Here is a 16,330-nt window from a genome sequence, read left to right on the forward strand (position 1 = left end):
GGGGGGGTTAAGATCTTATTTGAAAAGTCTTGATAATTTGACCAGAGACAGAGTCTTGTTGGGTCTATGTTTTATTGGAAATACATTGTCAGAAGAGCCTGTAACATCACACACAGTAACATAAAATGAAAGCATCTAAACTGAAACTTGGGAGAATTGCTATGAAACTCCCTGAAATTCATTATAAGCATGGCATTGCTTTCCTCAGACCGTGAAATATTGATGATACATTTTATCTCTCTGTGTATTCTATTCTGGGAAACCGAGATTTTGCCTATTTTTCACAAGACTCAGTCTATTCACCTAATTCCATCAAATACCTGTATTTGAAGATGAATATATAGATGTCGGTCAGAAAGACATAATTTATCCTTATTTTTGAAAACTGAGAGAGAATGGAATGAGAAATGGTAAAAGACTCATAAAATAAAAAAATGGAGAAAGTCTACCTTTTCAGTACCACTGAATTAGACCCTCCTTTGGAATTTCACTTCAGATGTGAGAGATTGTTTCAATAACATTCTCTGCAGTAATCGTTAATTTGTATGGTTTCAAACACTGCTGTTGGGATGACCAGAGATACCACGAAGACACAGTGTTAATGACAGTCCTTCAGCAGACTGCCTAAAGCTTTGCAGTTTGAGGGGTAGCTTTCCAGGTGTTAGAAATAGCAAATGTAGAGGAAAGGGCTACAAGACATTCACAGATTAACATTCTCCACTTGAGAAAGTAAAAGAACTGGAGAAGGAGGAAGGAAAACAGCTCACATGTAATTTAAAGCGTGAAAGATTATGCCCATTGTCTTTCCTTAACGCTTTAGCACTGTTTCAAATACATAGTATTACAAGTAGGTAAATAGCTCCTCCTCAGACAAGCAAAGTCTCTCTGTGCAAAATTGGGCAAGGACTTCAGAAGAAAAAGAGCAGAGGCAAAAACAGTCACAGAACATTAAAGAATTCAGAATTTTCTTTACTCTGGATACAGTCACTAGTCTGACTGGTTTTGCCTGGCATCATATTGGCTTTCGATAGACAAGCCACTATTTAATTCTGTGAGTTAAATATTCCTTTTATTTCACACATATGGAATTTATATGGGTGAATTTAAATTGATTTAGAATTTAAAGTCAAAATTTAGATACATTGTACAACAGAATCATAGAACTGCCCAGGCTGGAAGGGACTGTGAAAGATCCTCTGGTCCAAGCTGTCATGGAAAAGGGAGCCTAGACGGGATTATCTAGTACTCTGTTCAGTCTCTTCTCAGAATTTGAAGTTGGTCCTGTGCTATATGCCTTCATGCATACATCACAAAATTAAATTCCTAAGTAATGTCACAGTTTCCTTAGTCTTTGAGTATCTGTATGTGTATGTGCTGATTATTAAACTGTGAGAGTAGGTATATAAAACAAAAATACATAATCCATACTGTGATGCTAGAGTTTCAGTGTGTCCATCTGTACATTTTGAGAAAATTTACAGCAAAATAAGCATGGATGTGAAGATTATAGTTGAATATGTGTCCCATAAGAGATGTTTCTTCGCTAGCTGACATCCATGTTGATGGCTATGAGAGACAGGGTATGCAGAATACTTACCTGGCAGCCAAACAGCTAAATGCCTTTGAAGTTTTGCAGCTATTGAAGGCAGGATCACAGTTCAAGAGGGAAAGCACTCTTTAAGACTCAAAAAGATAATCCACTGTATTTTTCTGACAGCACTGGAGATTTCAATGCACATGGGATCATTTTCTCTCTGACTATATTATTCTCTATTTGTTCTCAGCTTCTCTGTCAGGGACTAATCCTGAGACAATTTACATTTTTTCTCATGAGGCTACAGCAGAGTTTATAACCGATTATTCTGAAAATTACAGTGGCTTTAACGCAACTTACACTACATTTAATGCAAATGAACTAAATGGTAAGTGTTCTTTCTGTGTGTGTGCGTTTGCTTGGTATCCTATAAATTTGGTAAACTATATTTTAAATTTGAGAAAATGGAGATGAAAAAGGAAGCAGTATTTTCTGACTCAGTCTACTACCTACATCCACTTTGAGAAATTTCATACTATTTTAAAGATCAAATAACTGATTTCAATAAGACCATCCACAGGTTTACAAGCCTGTATCTAGCAGTATCATGACACCTTAAGAAGTTAATCTGTTTAAATAAGAGTAAAACTCTGGCCGTATGTCCATCAGATTCCACTCAGACAGTTTGTTCAGTAATGAACCTTGTTGAATCACTGACACAAATCATTAGTCTGTGATCACCTGACAGTACCCTGCTTTCCAGAGTTTCTGATGTCCTAAGTTATTGCTATATTTTCTTCAGAGGCTGAAGTCTCTTGTCACAAGCAGTATTCCAAAAACTATCTGGAAAATAGCTGCCTCAGTGTATAGCCATTGGGAAAAGCCCAGATGCAGTGAATCTGCTGACCACAAAATCCAGCAATATGACTCATGCATTGGTGTTCTTTAGTAGTTACCAAAAAACTTAGATTTTGATTGGACGTGCGAAGGCTTCTTCAGTTGCCAAATTTTGAGAGGGATATGAATAGGGGATGTGACTAGGAAGGGATGGGATGCAGGAAGCATCCAGAGTGTCAGCAAACTCTAGTCATGTGGAAACCCTTGCTGGGGGCTGACCTGCACTTCAAGGCACCATGAAGAGACTGAGCAAACTATCATGGGAAGAAAAGTGATGAGAACATTGCACCAACTATGTGTGAGCAAGGAATGAGCAAAGGAGAATGACAAGGAAAGGGACATCCCTGGTGCATGGAGCACAGCACTTCTGAGTGTTTTGCTAACCAGTACAAATCACACATTTATTTGTGTAACGTGTTGCATTGCATAGAAGAGGAAATTGGGTCACCATGGGCTCCAGTTTTCAAGCATATTTTAAAATTTCCTTTGATTGTCACTCATTCATATGTAATTCTGGGAAAATACTTAACATCTCTGTCATTTTACTTACAAGAGTTTTTTATTCACAGATTATGAGAAAGTCAATTGCACTTTTGAAGATGGCTTTTGTTACTGGATACAAGATTTAGATGATGATTCAGACTGGGAGAGAGTTCAGGGTCCTACCTTTCCCTCTACGAGTGGTCCAGATTTTGATCATACATTTGGCAACATGTCAGGTAAAATCAAATGCAAGCTGCTTGCAGATTAATGAAAAAGCTTGGTTTAGCTTAGCTATACCACTGTACAACGGTTTCTTCATAATAGTATCGTTGAGATGCAATTTTATTCTGCTATGAAAATTAGTCAGAATAGCGAACAAAACATTTTATGGTACTGATTGCCATGTTCTGGAAATATACCAAAACTAAAAGAAGACATAAAGGAATATATAAAGTGAATAAAGTGTAAGGTATTGAAAAGTTTCGATGTCATTAATATGCCAAAGTGCCTTAGCTGAGAAAGGAATTTCTATTATGCAACAGAGTTATAGGTAAAATAACTGCATGTTTACCTTAAGGACAGAAAAAACCAAGTATACTGTAGTTACACTTCAGGGCAATAACATCTATTTCATTCCTATCTGCTGCTGACATCCTCATGGTTGTCACAGAATAGTGTTGATCTAACGTAAAGCTGACCTGCAGTGTACACAGGGCAACTATATTCATTCTTTTTTAGTATCGCCTGACAAACAACACTAATTTTCAACACACACAAAACTCACACTCCAGCAACTGCTTTAGCAAAAAAAAACCTTAATTGGAAGAGAAAGCATTTCAAATGTGGATTTTAAAGAGACAATACTGATAGGAATCAGATTTTGAATGTGTGCCATGGATAATTATCCCAGAATTAGACTCCAGAAGTTTTTTCTGCTTCAACAGGAAAACCAAACAATCTTTTTCTCAGCTGATTTGTCAGTCCAGCTAAAACTAATTAACATATTTGGATTTTGCAATTGTTATCTATATTCTATGCAAGACTTATACAGACTTATTCAGTGACAAATAACTGGAAAATTGTGAATTATTCTGGAAGAAGTTACTTCCAGGAAAAGAAAAATATTATTCAGCACATTATTGGATAGAAATTATTTGCCCCTCTCTGAGTAAATGTACATTTTCTAAACAATCTTCAGAACACTATTTTATCTTCGCACTTGACTCCTAGAATACAAATTAGATGAAAGAAAGTAAAAATTTGTTTAGTAAAACACTTGACAATGATTTCTAGCTGTCTGGAAAATGTTGGTTTATTTTAGGTGCTCTCTGTTTCACTGTGCCAGATCTAAGCTGACATGTATAATGTTTCTGTATGTAACAATGCTCTTATATTGTATATTCAAATATCTACAACCTGTATTTGAAGTGAAAATGTGAGCTGCACATTAGTATCTAGCTGTTGTATACATTCAGTGAGACAGAGATTTTGTTTTGCTGCTCTTGAAAAACAGTGAATTGAAAAACAAATCATTTTGAGTACTCAGGGAACTGATGAAACAGAGAACTGTCACTTTGACTGTATGAAGACCTTTTCTGAAAAGGAATGCTGTACCCACTTTCTTAAAGCTAGACACCACGTATATTTTAAGGCATGCTTTCCAAGTCAGCACAGGAACTGAAAGGCCCGATTCAGATTTCAGGCTAATTTTCAGGTACATTAATCTCCCACATGAAAAAGCTAGCTAATCTAGAAGTATAAATAGCAGAATATACTACCTATAAAGTAAATTATGTAATTATATTCACATTTCCTTTTAGATTCCGTGAATACAATATTTGCGTGTATATATATATTAGATAGATAGAATTAAATCTAAGATTACAGCCATGATTTCAATAAAGCAATAATTTTATTTTAAGACTTCCAACTCTGCCTACTTTTGCTTTTCTTGTGACAAATTACAATGCTTTTGTGGCCAGGCTTCACTTTATTTTTCCATATGACAGAAAAAGTCCAAATGCCCAGCTGCAAGGAATTAACTCAGGAAAAGCTAAAAACCCAGTACACCCAAATAATCTATTTTTCTTGTTTACGGTGCTTCACCTTGTTATAAAATATTCATGTAGTCATTCTCTCACTTCCCTTAGCACACAAGCCGTATTTCACATTATTATGAGGACAAAAATTATAAAAATGTCAGGAAATTCTTCTGCAAAATCACAAGCAATGTCGAACAGGAAAACATTTTTATAAACTATGTAGAAATCACTGCCTTCACTAAATAAAAGGCAGATCACCCACTGGCTTCAAAAGAACTAATTTCCGATTTTGTGTCTAGTCCTGAGGAATGTCCGACAAACTTTAAAACCTCATTTTAATATGTCATTTACTGATGAATATAACTTGTGATAATTATTCACATTTATTGAGTCAGGAATCTTTCAAGTCACACAACAGTGCCTGTGCTTGATTTTATTTACATTATTTTTAATGTAAAAAAATCTCATTAAAAGAAAAAATAATTCTGCACTGACTAAAATGCACTCATTATCTTGCAGGATTTTATATTTCAACACCTATAGGACTGGGATTCGGAGAAGAGAGGGTCCGGATTCTAAGTCTGCCATTGGTTTCTTCAGATTCATCGTGTCTAAGCTTTTGGTATTCTTATATCATTCTTAAACATATACTTTGTTCAAGAATAAAACTAAATAGCTTTCTTTCATGTATAATATTAATCCAAGTCAATATGCCAGTAATACAAACCTGCTTTGGTTTGGATTTCCATGATCAGTCCAGGCCTGAAACTTTGACTCCTTTATAGGTTTGATTCTGGCAGTTAGCTTTAATGTATTTTCTTTTTCTCTCTTCACCCAATATTCATTTCTATACAGAAATGATACACAGAATCTCTGAAATGTTGCTGGGTTTTTTGATTTTTTGTTTCATTTGGGTTTTTGTTTGTTTGGTTGGTTGGTTGGTTGGGTTTTTGTTGGTTTTGGTTTGGTTTGGGTTTAGGTTTTTTTGTCATCAAGCTTAACTGGGCCTCTGCAGAAAATACAGCAAATTACCAAGTGAAGCTTTCAGGTCTAATCTAAATATACAAACCATTTTATTTTCATGCTGACTGCAAACTAGTCCTAATTCCATAAAACTGTTTATAAAATAAAAAGCTTGTTATTTTTTCACGAAATTTCACTTTGTTCTTCCCCATTTAGGTATTTCATGTATGGTACTAATGTTTACCGTTTAAGAGTTAGCATAAGTAACAAGTATGATTTGGAAAAGATCGTTTTCCAGAAAGAAGGAAACTATGGAAAGAACTGGATTTATGGACAAGTAACTTTAAATGAAACATCTGATTTTAAGGTTTGATAAACCGCTAGTTCCTTTTAACATGTATTGTAGCTAAACTGATACCAGAGTTTTCTGCCAAATGGACCAAATGATCCACGGCTCCAAAGACAATATCTAGTACTATTTACTAATGCATGCCATCAAATAGAAGTTAGCTTGCAGACGACTGGAGTCACAATTTGAATTGTCATCCCCCTCTTCCCTACTCTGGAATTTAAGGAAGTGTTATGATAGAAAACAGAAAACCTTAACATTGTCATGGGATAATCAGTGTTATCATGAAAGAGCTTTCCACAAAACAAGGGTGTTCAAAGCCTATCAAAATCTGATGTGGAGTTTAAAAACTCAGCAGTGAGTGTGATGTGAAGCACTTAGCCACGAGAAAATTTAAATTACATAACTTCAGATTCTGAAGCAATAATGTCACTATTTAATTCACTGAAAGTGTGTTCTGGAGGGAAACGTGTTTGGTGCCACATGGTTAACAAATGATCTGACTTATCTGTTAAAAAAAAGGGGGTCACTTACACTAGACAATTCCTTTAGCAACTCTGTTGAAAATAATTTCTTTTTACAGGTATGTGGGATGCCTACAGTAGTTTCAGCTGATGCAAAAGCACTGCCAGAAAGATGCATTTACCATCTGAGGAAGTAAATGTGTCTGTGACCTGGCTGCATCAGATATACAGCAGATGTGTGGTTTATGATCTCAGGAAGAGTGTTACACCTAGCTGTATTTCACCAGCACAAATTCCTTAGTAGCAGAATTAATTTAAATATGTGGATATTATAAAAAACAATAACGAACAAATGAGATTAAATTTTCACGGAGATAAGCCATCAGACAAGGAGAAGTTTGGAATGATGAGATGAGTGATACAGAATTTGTGTTTCAAAAATTATGTGTATTTATATATATAAAGTTATTGGATAGTTTTAAATCATGTTTAGCATTTACATGAAGAAGTTCCTGCATTCCTTAGGGTGATCCATTGAGTTTGCATAGTGCTGTTTTGTTTCGCAAGGTATTCTGTCTCATCCCTGATACTCTCCTTTAAGTGTAGATTTCAGTGAAAATAAGAGCATTCAAGAAAGAAGACAGATGATTCAGAATGGAAAACTGAAAAATGTTTCATTAAATTATAAAATTCTTGTTTTTTTCCTGAACTTCAGGTAATTTTTGATGCCTTTAAAAGGTTTGGTCCCAGTGATATTGCCTTGGATGACATTGGCCTGACAAAGGGAAAGTGTAATGAAAGTAATTATGCAGAGCCAACTGCGATTCCAACTGTTACTACTGCCCCTTCAGTTCCAAGTAAGTAAACACTAAATTACAGTTGATTGGCATTTCCTATTACTGTATTTGTGTATAAATGATCCAGAATTTTCAACCTTCATTTTGACAAAAATCACTCTTCAGCATTATAAAGTTATTTTCAGGATAACACAGGGATCGTGTTCCCTGCCCATGACTCCTCTGATAGCAACAGAATTGGTGTATTCACAGCTTAAGCTATCAGTACAGTGTCTTCCAAAACTTGAAGAATGGAGGATAATTGAAGAATTCAGAATTTGTTTCTAAAAGCTTTTTTTTTAGTAAAGCTTCCCAGAAACCACTGAAGGGAAAAGAAGAGAAAAGAGGAGGAATATTAAAACCTCTATATTTGAAATGTAGCAGGAAATAAGAGAATGAGCAAAGTCACATAATAATGGTATTAGCAGTCTCAACAGTAAAAAATCACCAAGCTCTGAGAACATATGCACACTGAAAACTCCCGTATTTAGGGGCATTTATTTAGTAGTGGCAGAATAGTTTAAAAATGGAGTATGATCTATGTAAGTGTCTAATTCCCAAAATGAAGGAGTTCACTGGAACAAGGCTCACAATGAACGAGTTCTTTTCAATATGCATTTGGCCATATTGTTATTCTTACTTTATCTGATTACATTACAAAAGAAAAAGAAAGCAATATTTGCTTTGAAACGAATTTAAATAGGGCAACAAGAAGGACAGCTAGAAGTTCTTCAGGTTTCAAAGGAAGTGAGTAGTCAAAAAACCAAAAAAGCCACCAACCAAAGGACACTTTCCACTCCCTGATCTAATGAGAGGTTTCAGTATTGGTATAAATTATGGAATGTGTGAAAACCTAAGCCGGATTTCTTCAATTTCACCTTTTCCAGACAGGTTGAACAGCTTGATCTAGTCAGGCCCATCATATTGTAGAGTCTTTTAGAGGAATGCACAGAGGTTTTAGCTTCCTCAAATATTGCAGTTTCACAGAGCTAGTTAGAGGAACCTCACTGAGAAAAATATGAAAAAATACCTGTAGCCACCTTTATAAATATGGAAAAAGTATATAAAACAATGGAGAAAGATTGTATATCATGTTAACGAAGTCCATGCACATTCAAAGCAAAAAACTGGTACAAATATGAACAGAGACTTTGGAAAAAATAATTAAAATATCCAATAGGGCTTTGTAATTTATTGTGAAAGATGCACGATCTCTTCTGGAGAAAAAAAAAAAAAGAGAGAGAGATTTCTACAAAAGACCTATTGAAGGATGGCTTGAAATCATTAAAACAAACAGTGATTATGTTCCAGGACTGCTTCCTATTATATTTACTGTCACTCAGAAAGCATAGCTAGTTGCTCTCTTGGCAGCATATGGTAAATAAAAATAGTCTAAAATTAAAATAATAGAAAAAGACTCTGCATTTTTATTGATGTTGGAGAACTGTGTACTAACATGGCCATTCTATCAAATCTATCACCTCTAAATCTACTGCATCAGAACAGGTAAAAACCCCAAACCTTCTAAATGTAAGAGAAAAATACAGTTCTAGAGCTCCATCCTGAGACACAGGGAGGTAAAGGTTCAACAGGATATCGCTATCAGCGAAATCAAATTTTAATAACACTAGCAATTTCTGTCATAATTTACCAAAGTGAGTTTTGGAATTTGACTGCAGTTTTCATTAAAGTAATACCACGGAGACGTGCTGCTGTCTGCCACCTCCAGAGATCTTTGAAGTGGTGTGGTTCAAGACACCTCAGAAGTTAGCACCAGCCTAATGATGAGTGGTAGAATGACCTTGTGCTAAATAATAGCTGAGTCCTGCTGTCGAAACACCAAAGAAATGTCATTCAAACTATAGATGTTTATCCAAAATATGGTGCTAAAGTTTTAATATTCAAAAAAAGGAAGTGGTCACGTGGCAAACAATACTTTATGAAAGAGAGAGGATCCATACTCTCCTTCAATATGATACAAAAGCACGGTTCTAAGCTGTTGCTTGGGCAAAACTAACTTGTCTGCGTAACTTTGCGGAGGCATGCTACATATGTGCTATCTGTAACCTGCTGGAAAAAAGTGAATGTTATCAGTCATCTTCAAAGAAGTGTGAAATTACTTTGATGGATGTGGTGCAAGCTGACTAACACTAATGGTTTCACTACAAATGTCATGTCTATAAACAAGAGATGAAAGAATTTGAGCTGAGCCAATTTCTTTTGCTAGACTTAGAGCTTCAGTAAGAGGCACTGGCATCATTCACAGGGCCACAAAATCTCATTGAAAAGTCAAAAAAAAAAAGAAAAAAAGGATAGGGAAGCTGGATTTGCTTTTGTCTTTTACACAAGACTGTCAGCTTACACTTTCATCTAAAACAAAGACTGCTTTCATCTTCATATTAATTTATAACCTGTCTTTTAAGACAAACAACAGTGTGGAAATGACAGTGTAGGTTCCACACTTAACATGTGTATGTCAATATAAATTAAAGTTTTCACCAAAGCACAGAGGTATTTTTTTATAAATAGGTCATATATCATTTTCTAGTGTTGATAAAATGGTCTTATGCTCAATAAAAAGCACTGAGATTATTGGTGCTGATTATTATTTGGTTCTCTAACAAGTGACAGCTATACAAATACCTCCATATAAATTAATGCTTAAAGATCACTGGAAATTTTTAAAACGCTTTTTGCAGACATGCGTAAAATTAGTTATTTCTATCATTTTTCCATGCAAGGGAAAGAAGGTCAGTACTAATGTGCCTTACATGTAGTCAACACCAGATCAGATTTCATCATAAGTTGCATCTGTCCTGCTATTAAGAAAGTTGGTTCTGCTCTGCTCATATCATCGGATGGAGCTGCTAAGGATCATATATTCTTCACGCAGCTTTACAATAATTCTGTGTCTGTTTGTACATGCAGTAATGTTCCATGTGGAAAAAAAGAAAGCCGATGTAATCTTTGTTTGTTGTTAATGTATTTACAGAAAGTAGTCCTCTTGTGAGCCATGCAGCTGGAACATAATATAATTTTTACTCAGTGTGTGGCAGTTAACAGTTCCTTGTCCTTTCAGAGAGTTTGGCTTTTCTTGCCAGGAGTAATTTGGTGAAATAGAAAGTTCTATAAGATGGCTGCTGTGAGAAAGTTCAAATGTTTCTTGTATTTACCGAAGCTTTCTCCCAGTGGAGAAAGAATATTCAAAGAATAAAATAACAAAACAAAATAAAAAAGGTAGATTTCTTCCTTATTCTATTTCCTGAAGCAGGTGGAGGAGCGCTGTTATTTTTTAATAAAGTAATTTTGAACAATGGAAGAGAGAAAACACCAAAGTTCATTCTGGTGGTACAGCTGAAAATAAATATTTTTTCTTAATAGGAAGTAAAGTTTTGGAATACGAAGTTGACATATTTCGGATGTAAACCATTCTCAAAAGAGAGTAGTGATTATATAAAGTACAGACAGCTATGTGTATGTGTGTGAGTGCATGTATGTGTGTATATGTTCACTGTTAATTTTTATGTATAAGTGCATATACATGTTTATGACAAAGATCTTTCTTATTGAAGCAGTTGTTTCATGGAAATGCAAAAAAAGCAAATGGCTACTTTAACCATTCACAAGTTTTTCAAGGTCCTGATGAAATCAAAATAACAGTATAAGGTGGGGGGTTTTTTGCTATAAATTTTATTAGCTAGATGACAAAATGGGCTTTATAGCTGAGTATAAAGCTTATGCCGCAAGAAGATCAATCAGATAATAAGCAAAACATACAAGTTTAGTGCATAAACATGTTATATTTGAGGCTTTCTTCTCTCTCTTTGACATTTTTGAGCTTTTATATTAAGGTACTAGTAAATTATGCAATTGACCGTATCACATTCCTCATATTTTCTGTCATGTGCTCAGCTTGCAGACCAATAATCACCAAACGAAGGACAGACATTGTCCTTCCTCTAACTACATGGGGAAGAATTCTCATAGCACCATCATGAATAGAGTTTTGCACCTGTGCACTAGCACTTCACAAACAGCAATATATGAATTACAGGTGTAGATAACGCTACGGCATTGATTGAATGTGTCAGCAAGTCTGACTTAGACACTGTAACTAATAAGGACAGTGAATTTCTTTCACACTATGTTTCATCTGTGCCCTTAGCAGCGCGTTGGCTTCTCATAACATATTGTTCAAGCTTTATCCCAAATGCACCATAACTGAACCCTTACAGTGATTAAGTTAGCTTGAATACCCTCTTTATAAAATTATGTTTTCCAAATTATCTTTGTTACAACAAGATGCAAAAGTAAGGCAATAATTTAATTACGTTTCTGAAACGTTTTCTTTTTCAGCTGACTGTGGAGGCCCAATTGAACTCTGGGAACCAAACAGTACATTCAGCTCTGAAAACTTTCCAGACAATTACCCTAATCAAGCTTTTTGTAAGTCATTCTTCTCCAAGACTTCAGGAAAAGTTTAGCCGTGTAAAAGTAGAGATACCAAATCTGATTTACCAAGTCAGATGCAGTCCAGCAAAAATTCCTAAGCCATATACAGTGGGTCTTTAAATTGTAATCCATATGGCACTTAGCAGAAGCTGAGGAATCAAGTACTAGCTGATAAAAAGTGAGGAAGAAAGGCATAATCCCTTGGAATGAGTTTAGACAGGCCACTACCATGTGGTAGGCCAGTTACGTCAAATACCTTTATGTCAATGCAACAGCAGACACGGTGCTGAAAGTCCCCATTTTAGCATTACACCTTAGTGTGTTTGCCAGGTTAACATCAGAGTCTTTTCTGTTAAATAGTTAACGTTTTCTGTGAGCAAAGAATGTGCACGTGCATTTTGCAAGGGATGCTCTCTTTATTGAATGTTTCTTAAGATAATAGTGAAAAAACCATTCTTATTCTATTGAAGTCACTTAATTTCGATTAAGCTACAGGTGACATAAATGAAAATGTTTCAATGTGGTCCACTACGTGCTGTTGATAGATAAAGCAAGAAAGAACTTTGTCATTGATTCTTAATGAAATTTCAATTATTTATTAATTCACCTTTAACTGGAGAATTGTTTTGGGATGCTAATCAAAAGAGTTACAATTTTGTGTTTCTGTTCCACTTGAGATATGGCTCTCAATTCCAGGAATTAATTTCACAAGTTCCCAAATGAGATTACTACTAATGAGAAAATACTTTTCATTCCATGAACAGATTAAAAAACTGAGGGTTTTTTAACCTTCTTTACAAGGTTTCCATAGCAGCCACACTTACATAGATTAAATATGGTAAAACATAGACTAACCAGAAGCAAATACTTCTCCAAAAGGACGAGTGACTGATTATAGAAATTATCTTACTATCAGATAAGACTTAAGTGACAAGGCAATTTGTCATATTTTTGCAGTTACAAAATAATTAGATTTGCCATATTAGGGAAACTCAGTTCTAAAGAATGGTAAAAATTGCATATGTTTATGTCTTAGGAGCCTAAATCCAGTTTCCAAAAGTGTTTTAGAGAATGAGAGTCAATTGAATTTTGGATCTTAACAGCATGAGTTGCTTTTAAAGATAGATTTAGACTTCTAAGTCTCTTGGGTGATTCTTAATAGTTTAGCAGAGAACCTTTTTCCCCCAAATCCTTCAACATGAAAATGATGCAGTAAATGTAACAACTGAAAAGGTGATTTTTTTCTGTGCATTATTTTCTAGGTGTGTGGTACTTAAATGCTGAAGAGGGAAAAAACATTCAACTTCATTTCCAGGTTTTTGATCTGGAAAATATTTTTGATGTAGTTGAAGTCAGAGATGGCAGAGGACCGAATTCCTTACTTTTGGGCAAGTAACGGCATTGGGTACTAAAATGAATGTGATCAGGCAGGTGAAGCAAACTGATAGATAGAATATAAAGGAAATTATTTCGGTCTAATTTCATTCTACATTTCTTCACATTTTGGGGTCTCAGAAATTGGGAAGAAAACTTGAGAAAGCATCCTGTATGTGATGTCACATTTCCCAAACATTTGCAGACACTCAGCTTTCTACACAATCCAAACAAAATTAACTTCTCAATAAATAAGACTGCTCATGTATGTGGGCAGACAGAAGCATAATCTCTTAGTTCAACCTTATTTTTCTATACTGACATGTCGAATTTGGGGTTGAGCTTTGATCATTGTAGTCTGATAGCAGCTAGGTTTGGGGAAATAACTCTGTTCACGTGGTAGCAGCATTTCCTTTTTAACCCAAAACATTTTGAAATACATGAGAACAAAATAGCTTAAATGTATTCATGTTCTCCTGGAGAATAGCTGTCTATACAGGACAAGATCCACTGCCAAATGTCTTCTCTACAACAAACCAGATGACAGTGATCCTACGTACAGACAAGTCTGAAACAAAGAAGGGATTTCTTGCGAACTTTACTACGGGCTACTGTCTAGGTAAGCATATGAACCCTTGTATTTCAGAGGTTATACCAGTGGTCAAATACATTTGAGACAAAGAGGAGAGTGGAAGGTGATTATTAGCCTTTGATCAACAGAAATATGAAAAAGATAAAAAGTCTAACAGTTACCCATCTGTACTTTACATTTTCTAGCATGAAAAGTGATGGTTTTGTTGCTTTAGTGTAATTGGACCTATGACTGTATCACCTGGAACTCTGTGTAATGTTATGTGAAAAATCGGCTTAGTATTCTCACCATAATCTATTCAAATATTAAGAGGGCAAATACAAACTATTCTCTATACAAGCCCCAGAAAAGAACATCATTTGAGAGTGTTGTTAATGCGTGTTTAAATGCATTTGTAAAATATTTATCATCAATCACATGCGCTGGAAGAGAATATTGTATATGGTGATTCCGATTAATGTTTGCAATATGGTCCTTCTTGCATTTTTAAAAATTTGGTCCTTAGCATGTGAAAGATATGGGAAGAGTTAGTCTTTTAAATACTTGGACAGCACTCTTTCTGGTCCCAGCCAGACCTCTTCTGACAGACTGCTGGTTTCGTTGGTGTGCAATTAGACTTGGCACTCATACAAGTAATTCAGCAATCAGCTCTCCAAATCATGCAAAATGGAGCCAAATACTAAAGTACATGGAACAGCAATATGCTTACCAGGACAAATAGTTGCACTAACTCTAGGCCAATTCTTGGCAGAATTACTTAGAGACTTCGTATTACTTTTGCAGACGTCTGACACAGAAAAGAGAGAAAGAAAAAGGAGTATGTATTCAGAGACCTGCAAAGTACCATTCATTTATCTTACTTTACTTTAGCTATCGTAAAAGACCAGTGCTTCCCAGCGTGTTTAGCTAGCTGCAGCTTTTTTACAGATTAACAGTAATAATAATGTTCTTAATCTTAAAAAAATATCTTAAACCTTGATTTACCTTTGTAAAATCAACTCCATTTAGCCCCATCATGCAAGACTGAGAGGTAAGTTTATATGGACATATGACCATTTTGCTGATTCTTTTTCTGCCTTCTTTATCACATTCCAACAACACTATGTCATTTTGTCAGCTAGTTCAGCATCTTTGATTTGCCCGTATTTGCTGTAAAATAAAAATCAAGCTTATCAAGGCAGAGTTCTCAAAGTGGCCATTGCCAGTTCTGGTTAAATATATTAAAAATGTTCCATTTCCAAAAGAATTACGCTTGTTCACGATATTTGCAGCAAAAAGACAGGGTCTAATATCATTAGCATGCAGGCCCAAGGATAAAATGATTGTCAGTAAATAAATTAATTTTACAAGAAAAGAAGATTTTTCTTTCTATTTTATTTTTCCACTAAATATTGAGTTTTTGAAAAAGAATCTTAATTTGAATATTAAAAACTCAGAAGGAAAGCAATTATCTTGCCTTAAATAAGACTTCTAGATAATGAAATGTTTTGGTCAGTGAGTCCAGGAAGGTAAAATGAAGAAAGTAAACAATTTTTTCAATAGAATTTAGGCTTATGACTGTATATTTTCTTTAAAATAGAATGGTGCCATTAAAAATATATTTTGACCATAGAAAGAATTACAGCTTTCTCTTTACACTCCATCTGATCTGGTTTTGTTACTTGACTGATACTGAAGTAGCTTAATCCTACTTTTGTGAATGCTTTCCTCATTAATTTCTGTTACTTTTGTCTGTTCCATCTTTCCTCCCAGACAGGTTTCGAAAGGAGACCATTGTTGTGCAGTGCCTCTTTATTTGAATGTTTGACTTGACATAATTTAAGGTCTCTAAACTTTTGTGAAAGTGCTGAACATCTGAAACTCGAAATCAGTCACTTCTGACAGGATTTGATCTGTATTTGACCTTTTTCGTCCCTCCAAAGTTAATTACGTGTAACAGAATAGTAGTAACTGGGCAATGCTAACAATAGCAGAAACTACAAGGTATAATATGATAGATTTTATTCTTAATTACCTTCTATTTATCTGAAAATAATCTTTATTGTGAAGAACAGATTGATAGGAAAGGAAAGAAAAGGAATTTGCAGATTCTGTGCACTATCTATCTTTCAGGTGAACCATATGATCTCCAGTGAACATCAACCTTCCTCAGAATTACATATTAATTTTCCTTTCCTGTTTTCCTTCAGGAATTTGTGCAATTGATGAGCATCAGTGTGGTAGTGGGGAGTGTATACCATTGCATAACCTTTGTGACAACCTACCTCAGTGCGAAGATGGCTCTGATGAAGCAAAGTGCAGTAAGGATTCCTTCATACAAAGAGAAGAAATGCTTATATGTTTG

The 16,330-nt window shown here is 35.1% G+C and overlaps 1 protein-coding gene across 1 annotated transcript in view; it reads left to right on the forward strand.

The window, feature by feature from the left end:
* Window positions 1-16,330, forward strand: part of TMPRSS15 (transmembrane protease, serine 15) — a gene marked incomplete at both ends in the record, with an annotated part of 41,804 nt that overhangs the window by 16,586 nt on the left and 8,888 nt on the right. The window contains 9 exons of the mRNA XM_010135020.1: window positions 1,785-1,922; window positions 3,001-3,150; window positions 5,476-5,578; window positions 6,136-6,286; window positions 7,448-7,589; window positions 11,925-12,014; window positions 13,283-13,408; window positions 13,882-14,013; window positions 16,176-16,286. Coding sequence (XP_010133322.1) covers window positions 1,785-1,922; window positions 3,001-3,150; window positions 5,476-5,578; window positions 6,136-6,286; window positions 7,448-7,589; window positions 11,925-12,014; window positions 13,283-13,408; window positions 13,882-14,013; window positions 16,176-16,286 — 1,143 coding nt within the window. The remainder of the gene's footprint in view (window positions 1-1,784; window positions 1,923-3,000; window positions 3,151-5,475; window positions 5,579-6,135; window positions 6,287-7,447; window positions 7,590-11,924; window positions 12,015-13,282; window positions 13,409-13,881; window positions 14,014-16,175; window positions 16,287-16,330) is intronic.

Source organism: Buceros rhinoceros, unplaced genomic scaffold (genome assembly GCF_000710305.1).
Source record: "Buceros rhinoceros silvestris isolate BGI_N320 unplaced genomic scaffold, ASM71030v1 scaffold12734, whole genome shotgun sequence".
NCBI lineage: Eukaryota > Metazoa > Chordata > Aves > Bucerotiformes > Bucerotidae > Buceros > Buceros rhinoceros.